General features: G+C 47.4%; 1 protein-coding gene across 1 annotated transcript; it reads left to right on the forward strand.

Moving 5' to 3' along the window:
- The first annotated feature begins 2,352 nt into the window (after window positions 1-2,352).
- On the forward strand, window positions 2,353-4,665 carry LOC113834976 (NK1 transcription factor-related protein 2-like). The gene is made up of 2 exons (XM_027409229.2): window positions 2,353-2,554; window positions 3,971-4,665. Exons 1-2 carry the CDS (start codon window positions 2,353-2,355, stop codon window positions 4,663-4,665), a joined length of 897 nt encoding a protein of 298 aa, XP_027265030.1.
- Window positions 4,666-10,172: the final 5,507 nt, after the last annotated feature.

Genomic DNA, 10,172 nt, shown 5'->3' on the forward strand with positions numbered 1-10,172 from the left:
GTGACCTCTCCATGTTCTTGGATTTTCTCTCCAATTTGTTGTTTCCTGCCTTTTTTGGGTCTCTTTTCTGTATTTAGCACCATAGACTTCAGAGGAAAAGATGACTCATTTGAAAGGAAAAACTTTATAATTTAAACAACAACAACAACGGGCTATGGAAGTGCAATGAAATAAGCTAAGTTTTGTCTGATCATGGTGTTGGTGGTGTGTGTGGGGGGTCAGGGCTCTTTCCTGGTCCTTTGGTTTGGGACATGGGTACCCTCTGAAATGCTACCACCCCCCCCCATTCATGTGAAATGGCCTCAATGTTTCTTCCATAGAAAAGGGTAAGAGAAGGAATGTTTTAGCTATTCCTGGGTGATCTTAGGGAGATCTTTCCCCAGCTATTCTGTAAACCTTGTGTGTGTGTGTGTGTGTGTGTGTGTGTGTGTGTGTGTGTGTGTGTGTGTGTAGACAGAATTGGGGTCAATAGGGGAAGGAAGAGAAAGAAAACGGAAGACTTTAAAAATGTGGGAACCAGGCGAGAAAGGGTTATCCAAACAGAAAACAAAGTATGTGCATCCCATAAGGATCTGTGATTTGCAGCATTGTCTCTGCGGCCCGGCCTCTCTGTTTCTGGGTAGTCTTTTCCCTGACTTTCACATGGCACATATCCTCTTTGGCAGGGGGTGTTCTGGTGGGCTTGGGCTGGGCACTTCCTTCCCTTCACTTTGAAAGCGCAATCGTCTTTGCTTTAGGACTGGAGCTGGTTTGAATTTCGGCAAGGCTTTAAAGTCGGCAGGGAATAGTGGTGTCCACCCCTGGGAGGGGCTGAAAGGTTTGAATGAGAAAAGCTACAAGGAACTAGCCAACCCCCCCCCCACCCCCGAGGATGCCTCTTTAATAACAGATAGGATTAGTAGCCCCCAGCACTTTAGTGCGAAAGAGTCCCCTCCTCTTCCTACTTCTTACCTGCTCAGACAATATTAATTGCTAAGACATTGTCTGGAAACTGCATGGGGCAAAGAAGAAAGGAGCGACGGTCCGAAGTGGCCCTGGGCAGGGGAGCTAAGTAAGGGATGCTTCAGAATTTGCCGCTGAAATAAATGTCACAGCGGTGACAAAAGGGAGGAATGTACCACGGATGTGGCTAGTGCAAGCTTTCCCTTACCGCTAACTGACGCTGGCTGGCCTCCCTGGAGACTTGGGGGCAGATGGGGCCATTTTAATCGTATCTCTTCTCTGATCTTAAATTCAAACCAGCGGGCATCTTTTAACCTTTTCCTTCTTGTGGCGGGGAAAGGATGGGGTCAGAAGCAGAGTCAATTTCTGATGCTAATGATGGAATCTGTGACTGTGAAGAGTCCTGATGGGCAGCGAATATGGCACTCCGGGTCACTGAAAGAAGGACAGCCACCTTCAGCCGAACCACCCGGCCCTGAGCCCGTGGCCCTCCTGGCTGGGCACTGTGGTCTTTCCTATAATCCCCCTTTGACCTCTGACCCTGCTGGTCTTCCGGGTGGAAAGGAAAGTCTCCTGTTCAAGGAGATTTTTTTTTTTTTTTGCCTCCATTTCCCAAGACAGAGGTTGTGCAAAAAAAAGCCCTGACCCAACCCAGACTTTTGTCTACCCTGTGCAGATCATTGCTCATCTTTGAACCTCGTTTTCCTGGCCTTTGAAACCCAGACTGTAGTCCCAGGCCACGCCCAACTCACAGGGATGCTTAGAAAATCAAAAGAGAGTGAGAAAGCCCCAGGGTTTTGTAAACTGTAAACACACAGAGGCTTTAAAAATTCGAAGTAAATGGGCCTGAAGACATTACTGTGGCTCACAGATGGTGCATGAGATAAGCCAAGCATCATTGCGAAGCGATCAGGCCTGGCCTCAGTGACATCTTCAGGCCAAAGACAGATGGCAAATGCTCCAAGAGAAATAAGTAAACTTCAGTCAGGTAGATGTGTGTGTAGAGTGGATATCGGAGATGGAAGCCTCCCTCGCACCCTTCACGAGTCTCCAATAGATGGAAGGACTCTCAGGCGGCGTGCGACCGCGACCCCTCGAATCGGAAGCGCGCATTGGCATGCGAGGGTTCCTCTGGTCCAGGGTAGCTGCCACCGCGCCGCGCGGGATAGTCCCGAGGCAGCTGCAAACTCGCCCTGCACGTGGCAGGGGTCTGGCCAGCGCAAGTGCCAATCCGCAAGCAGCCCCCCGCTGCTCTCCCGCCCCGCCTCCTTGCCCCCCTCTCCAGCTTCACTTGGCGGGGAAAATCTAGCTCTAGACTGGAGCGCTGTGACCGAATCACAGCCGAAGGCAAGCTTGAGTGCGCCTATCCTCAACCACGCACTGCCGGCCTCCGGTCCGTGGGAGGCGGGCATGCTGGCATGGCAGGATGGCGGGGCCAAGGCGGCCCCTTCTCACCACAAGATTTCTTTCTCTGTCCTGGACATCTTGGATCCGCAAAAATTCACCCGAGCTCCGCTCCCGCCGGTGTGTCTAGCTGTCCAGGAAGCCAAGAAAAGTTTGGCAGAGGTGGAAGCAGGGGAGGACGCCAGCCCAGAGTCGCAGGAGACCCCCGGTAAGAATGCGAGGCGGTTACAGGCTAAGATGCTAAGAGTGTGTGGAGTGTGTGGAGCAGTCAAGGTCTGATGAATGGCTGCTGGTGGCCTGGGAACTAGAGAAGGCGCACCCGCGCGGGTGCGAAGTGAAGCACCCCTCCTATTGGAAAAGGAAAGAGGCAGGAATGAGGCTGAGATTCCAGGGCAGGTATGTGCTTCATTCCTGAACACCTGCTCCATGGATGAGCGCCACAGCTCTGACTGCCTCGCACATCTAAAGGAAATGTATTACGCTATCCACGTCCTAGAACCTGGACTAGGAGCTGGGATAAAGGCTATGAAAACTCCTTCCAAATATATAGTATCATTAACACCTCTCCTATTTTATGGATGTATCAACCGAGGCCAGGATTAGGTGTTTATTTTCAGCCACTCGGAAACACCTGCAGAGCCCATGCCTTTACCTTTCAGGAGGGCAGCTTTTGGTGCTTTCTCTTCTAGACCATTCCACCTCATCCCTGAAATTGGTGGATATCAAAGGAAGGGTTCAGGAAAGTTTGTGGCTGGAAGGACTTAAGACAGACTCATGGGACATGGTCATGGGATTCCTTGGAGGGACTCCGAAGGTCTAGGGACTATGGTCCTGGGGGGAGCTATATGCAGCACAGTCCCCTGCTCCTCCTTTCTAAGTTTGGTAGTGATTGTCTTGGGCCCGGAAGCCTCTGGTGGCCTGGCTTGGGTCCCGGCCCTGGGCCTGGATTAATTGTTTGGATGGTCTCTCCGTGGGGCCGCGTTCCCCTCCCCCTCTCCTTGATCGATATTCTATTACTGGCGACTGCATATCTCCTGCCCGCAGCTTGCAGGTACTGACTTCAAACCCCCTTTCCCTGTCTGATCCTAATATTGTTCGATTAAAACTTACCTTTAATAGATGACATCTATCGATCAGGCTCCGGACAAATCTGAAACTCTATTAACGCGACCGGAGAGAGAAGATGGGAAAGGGGGAATTTCTCTTTTTGCGGGGAGGGGAACTTAATAACTTCTTTTTTAATTGCTAGGAGTCGCACACCAAAATAGGCTTCTAGGGCCTGGAGTGGTGATTCAATAGTAAACGCACTTGACATTCCCATATCGTAATGCACAGCAGACAACTCTCTTCTAGGCTCGATAAAGTCACTATACTTTCTTGATATGGGGTGCCATCCAACATGTACTTTTTTGGTGCCTATGTAAATGGAAGATTTGTAAAGGGCAAGAGAATATCGCACTCCTGAATCTGCTCCCCAAGATGTGCGGATTGGGGACAGAAGAGGGCAAAGTGGGGGAAAGTGGCAGAACTGGGAGTTGGATCAAGGGGAAAGCTGAATGCTCTGGGGGAGGACAAGAAGGTTTGGGGTTTTCGGGCTTCTGGTCACCATGCCCTTCTCTCTTAGATGCTGCGGGCCAAGGTACTGGCCCCGCGTCCCCCATGGAAGGTTCCGAAGCGGAAGAGGAGGAGGAAGCAGAGGATGTGGGACGCGTGCAGCGGCGTGAGCGCTGGCAGGGGGTTCACGCGGGCTCTCCAGAGGCACTGGAGGTGGCAGCGGGAGCCGGGGAGAGCGGCGCGGACGGGCTCCCAGCGTCCCCCGGCTCTCCGCGGCCCCGGCGCCGGCGATCCGAGTCTAGCTGCGCCAAGCCACGGCGCGCGCGCACCGCCTTCACCTATGAGCAGCTAGTGGCCCTGGAGAACAAGTTCCGAGCCACGCGCTACCTGTCGGTGTGCGAACGCCTGAACCTGGCGCTATCGCTCAGCCTCACCGAGACGCAGGTCAAAATTTGGTTCCAGAACCGCAGGACCAAGTGGAAGAAGCAGAACCCGGGGGCCGACGGCGCAGTGCAGGCGGGATGTGGTACGCCACAGCCTGGGACACCTGGCGCCGCGGCGGGGGCCTGTAGCAGTGGCACCGGGAGCAGTCCTGGCCCACCGGTTCAGGGCGCTCTGCCTTTCCAGACTTTTCCCACCTATCCCGCCACCAACGTTCTCTTTCCTTCCTCCTCCTTCCCGCTGACGACAGCCGCTACAGGGAGCCCCTTCACTCCTTTTCTTGGGCCCTCCTACTTGACCCCCTTTTATGTCCCACATCTCTAAACCCGGTACTCCAGTCCTATCGGGATTCCCGAGTGGTCAGTATGGTGGTGTGGATCCCTGCTTCACAGAGGGGCACTGACCGCCCCCTCCTGGTATTCTGGTGTCTGTGTGCCCCGTCGCTCCAGCTGCTGGTGACGCCACCAGAGGGCGAGGAGAAGCCACCTGCTGGACTCCAAATCACACAGGCCACTGAGGGGTCGAGAAAGTGTCCAAACAAAGTTAACTTAATCTTCCAGCTTTTGGACGTCGCTCTTTACTTTCATTCACTTCCGGGACTCTGCTTTTTAAAAGGTCTGGGTATTCAATACTAGGCTAGTAAGGGTTCCCAGGATGGAGATTGTGGGGAGCCAAGACGCCCTGAGCACCAGCTGTTAGCACCAAAGACTGAATATTTAAAGGTTCAGAGAGGAAGAACTTTCCTTCTTGGTGGTGGAATTGGCTCAACACAGTACTTCCTCTCAAATCCTGAACAAAGCTGGAGCAAGTTGGACCCAAAGCAGATGCAGCTATCGAATGGACTATTTTCAAGATGCTTAATTCAGTATTTCTAGATCTTCATTTGAGATTCAGGCTTGAGCCAGCTACTGATGCTAACAGGCTACCTGACTTTCTGTGTGCACACTCCACGTGTACCAGGAAGTTGTTCGGCGTTGTGCCTAGAACGACCTGGAAAAGACACAACTCTTACCTAGCAGATTTGAGAACAGCTTGGACAGACTACAGCAGTGCCCTAAATGCACAAAAAGAACAGCAAGGGGAGGGATGACCCAAACAAAGGCTATGGTGAATTCTGTGTGTGAGCTGTTGTGATGTGCTCATCTGTCCATTCTACACCTTCATGGACCTTTGGACTGACAAGTTGGAGCAGAGCAAGCTCCACCAGCAGGCATTGCAGTCAGGCATTTGACATTTTTGAAAGCACAAATGTAACATATTTAGAATACCTGAGATTCTGACTTGAAAACAATTCTTGTTCTAAATAGGCTTTTCCCGCACCCCTCCTCATGACTCTGAACAAAGAAATACTTGCCAAATGTAAAGAGCTGTTGTGGAGGCTAAAACTTTGTTGGGCTCAAGGATATAGATGTTCTAACTGCTGCTTTCTTTCTCTGTTAATACAAAGCAAAGGTAGTTTGTGAAGTTCCCTTGCCAGTTTTATTTGAAACACTGGTTTTCTGTGTTGTTTGGTCTTGTAGTCACACCTCAGAGACCCAGATGACCCCATCTCTACCCTATTTTGTGTTTCATCCTTACTTTTTTGATAGCTTGAGTCCAGCCAACACCTAAATGAATACTATATTCCTTACAATTACTTGGCAGCCTGTACCGTTAAAAATTAAACTTAATGGTCAACAGCTTTAAATTAAAAACACACTGCAATTATGAACATTATAATCTTGAAATAATTAGCTTTATTATTATGAGGAATAATAGCAAATAATCCTCCATTCAACTTAAATGAAGACTTTCATGTTCTAGGACTCAAACTGTGAGTATGAATTATTTCATTGTGCATTTGATAATTAGAATTTGCCCCTTCTATTCTGAAGAATAATGTCCCCAAACACTGCATCATAACTTCTCAAAGGACAGTTGACGTCAGCTGAGATTAGAAATGAAGTTACTACAGTAAGGAGTATAATTTTATTCATGTTGGTAAACTGTCCTCCAGTGATCACTTGTTCTCAACAGTAGGATCCCAGGTTTGTGAATAGATACTTCAAATGCTCAAAGATAAGATCTGGGCAAAGAAAGAGGTCAAATTTCTGTACTAAGCCGGAAACATTTCACTCCAGCTCTCCCAGGGACCAGAATCAAAGACTTCAGAGGAAGTAGAGACCTAGCCTTGTGCTGTTGACGAAACCCTTCTACACATTGTCAGAGAGTGATGTCCGAAGTCTTTGACTTTGGACTTCTTTAAAAGGCCCAGTAATGATTCGACTAACTCCTTAGACTTGTTTTTATTGATGTGTTGGCCTAATAAATTCTTTCTGTAATAATTTTGATTAATTATTTCTTGCTCATTATTAGCAAAACTTAACAATTGTATAGTCATCAGAAGATGTGTATATGTGCCCCACTTCTCCCACCAGCTAACATTCACAGCCAATATTACTTCCTTATTCATCCATGCTAGATATACATGAAGTAAGTACATTTGCAGGCAATTTTTACAGACACATTCAGTGCCATTCTAGCAAAAGCAAAGCATCTTTGAGAAAAGTTTAATTTCTGGCTTACTGACTAAATCAACACCTACTCATCAGGTTTCTAGGACATGAGTGCCCTAGCTTTGCTTCACAAATTCCTAATATTCCCCTCCAATGCAAGAGCCTGGTGGACACCTTTTTAAAGGTCTAACCATTTACTTGGTCATAGATTTTTTTAAAAAAGATTTTATTTATGTATTATGTATACAACATTCTGCTTCCATGTATATCTGCACACCAGAAGAGGGCCCCAGATCTCATAATGGATGGTTGTCAGCCACCATGTGGTTGCTGGGAATCGAACTCAGGACCTTTGGAAGTGCTCTTAACCTCTGAGACATCTCTCCAGCCCCCTTGGCCATAGATTTCTATGGATAAAAGTGACAGGTTTTGATTCTCATGAAGCCATGTAACCAGGGAGCCTTTTAAAAAGGGAATGAGTAGGGGGTTACTTCTCATGTTAAGAGGATCTCAATCCATTTGACAGGTACAGATCAATGTTTTTGTGTTTTGTAGCAAGTGCATGAGGCAGAGTCTCACTATGTGAGGCTATATTTTCCTGTCAAGGAGCTCACTGTGTAAACCAGCTGGCCTAGGCCTCACAGGGATTCTTCAAGCTGTGTGTCTGAGCTGTTATAGAAGGAGCATCAGCCAGGCTTGGTGGCATACATCTGTAATTCTAGCACTTGGAAGGCTGAGGTGGGAGGAACATTGTTCAGCTTTAGACTGGGCTGTATTTTGAGTTTCAGACCATCTTAGACTACAGAGTTAGACCCCCTTCCAAAACAAAACCAAAAACAAAACCACCAACCAAACGAAAACCAAGAAAAACCATCTCTCAACTCCCTCGCATTTAATACTGCTGGGAGAATAATGTAAGAACTTCACTAAATTCTGGGTACACTTAAGAGGGCAATGGCGCCGGGCGTTGGTGGTGCACAGACACTTTTAATCCCAGCACTCGGGAGGCAGAGGCAGGCGGATCTCTGTGAGTTCGAGGGCAGCCTGGTCTCCAGAGCGAGTGCCAGGATAGGCTCCAAAGCTACACAGAGAAACCCTGTCTCGAAAAACCAAAAAAAAAAAAAAAAAAAAAAAAAAAAAAAAAAAAAAAAAAAAGAGGGCAATGGCATTACACAGTCTGTCACACAGATTGAAGGAGAGAAAGAAACTCAGCCCCACTCCCGAACCAAGGAAATCTTTAAGGTGCCAAAGGTAGGCAACCAAGAAGACACAAGTGGGTCACACCGGACCCTTCCTGGTTCCCTCAGGCTCTGGTTCACCAGGATCTCAGTTAAGGTGGGAAAGCATAGTTCAGTCTTGGCCTCTGACCCCCCAAAAGGCTGGATTTACAGCCACCACCCCATCCTCCGTGGAAACATGACTTGGGTAAATTCCTGGTACCTGTGCCTCTGTTTCTTCAGTATAATGGCTGTTACAGAAGGTGATAGAGGAGACCTTTGAAGAATTATATGGAAAGCACTTAACTTAGCGCCTGGTAGGATGATGTCATTTTATCTGAAAAAGTCTTCAAAAATGTTGGCCTTAGGAGAGGTGATGTGGTTCCGTGGTTAGAGAGGCTGTCTAGTATGTGTAAGACCCAGGGCTCAGTACTGAGAACCGATATGCCTAATCCCACCGCTTGTTTACAAAACATTTGTTGTATAATTAACATGCAAGTAAGTGAATATAGCAGATGTGTGTAAGTTGGAGAACTTGAAATAATTGGTTTTTGTTTATTTGTTTGTTTGGTTTTGGTTTTTTTGTGACAGGGTTTCTCTGTGTAGTCTTGGCTGTTCTAGAACTCTCTGTAGACTAGGCTGACCTTGAGCTCAGAGATCCACCTGTCTCTGCCTCCTCCTACATGCTGGGATTAAAGGTCCTGCACCATACCACCCAGCAAAAAGATTTATTTTTATTTTATGTGTATGAATGTTGGTCTGAACATATGTCCATGCGCCATATTGTGAAGTGCCTATAGAGGCCAGAAAAGGGCATCAGAACCCCTAGAGCTGGAGTCACAGACAGTTGTGAGCTGCCATGTGGGTGCTGGCAATTGAACTCAGGTCCTCTGGAAAAGCCGCAAGCTGCCTTAACCCCATGGAGTTATCTCTACAGCCTACTATTTCCTTTGCCTCCTTCTCTTCTTCTTTAACAGAGACTCATGTAGCCTATGCTATGTAGCCATAGCTTGAACAAGCTATATATACAAGGATGACTTTGAATTTCCTTTGATTATAAAGCCAGACTCTCAGAGTTTAGTATTCTATTTGAGTGTGTCTAGTCGGGCTTCTTTTTGTTCCACATTTTTGGTGTCCTCCATGTTGCTTTGGGTAACTATAGATAGTGGTTCTCAACCTTCCTAATGCCTCGACCCTTTAATGCAGTCCCTTACGCTGTGGTGACCCCCAACCATAAAATTATTTTCGTTGTTACTGCATAACTGTAATTTTGCTACTGTTATGACTCATAATGTAAATCTGATATTTGACCCCTGTCGAGAACCACTCTATAGATTCTTCACCTTTATAACTGCTGGTGATTTTTGTAGATTGAATGCTTTCAACTTACTATTCATTCTCCCATCACTGGGAATTTTTAACCTTTCCAATTCTGAGGCTGTCATGAAAGACCTGGTCCTGGATTTGTCCTTTGATGTGTGTAACTTCATGTTGTCTTTGGTAATACATCTAAGGGTGGGGTCCCTGTCTATCTGTATACACAGTCTAGATTTAGTAGAAATTGCAAGTCTTCTTGTGTGGGTGCATCAAGTTTCATCTCTACCTGCAGTGACTGAGCCCTCCAGTGCTCACCATCCACCCAACACTTCATTTCTGGTAGTGCTAGATCTTGAACCTAGAGTTTCATGCATGCTAGATGAATGTGCTACCACCGAGCTATAGTCCCAGCCCCCTCCTGACACTCTCAATTGCCATTTTCATTCTACTGATCTTGTAAGGTAAGGACAAGTGCCTTGTTTGGTTTTATTTTTCATTTCCTGGAGAGAAATGACAGTTGACACAAATGCCTTTGGGCCATTTGTGTATCTGTTTTGGTGAAGTGTCTGGTCAAGTGGTTAGCCCCTCTCCCATTAGTAAAACAAACTGAGTCTCAGACAGGAGGTGACTGGTCCAACGATGCACAGCTGGTAGAAAAATATCAGAGAAGGACATGATGACTCTAGGATGGTTTAAACTATTCGTGGGCCACCAATCATATAAAGTGTTTAATTAAAGAGCTGGGGATATAGCTCAGTAGAGAGTCCACCTAGCATGCATGGAGTCCTAGGTTCATTATCCA

Source organism: Cricetulus griseus, chromosome 3, assembly GCF_003668045.3.
Source record: "Cricetulus griseus strain 17A/GY chromosome 3, alternate assembly CriGri-PICRH-1.0, whole genome shotgun sequence".
In the NCBI taxonomy this organism is placed as follows: domain Eukaryota; kingdom Metazoa; phylum Chordata; class Mammalia; order Rodentia; family Cricetidae; genus Cricetulus; species Cricetulus griseus.

What these genes read in the sequence shown, in the direction of transcription:
- LOC113834976 (XM_027409229.2), top strand. Translation starts at nt 2,353, where the DNA reads ATGCTGGCATGGCAGGATGGCGGGGCCAAGGCGGCCCCTTCTCACCAC. An exon ending in AGAGTCGCAGGAGACCCCCG is followed by an intron (nt 2,555 to 3,970) that starts GTAAGAATGCGA and finishes CTTCTCTCTTAG; the next exon opens with ATGCTGCGGGCCAAGGTACT.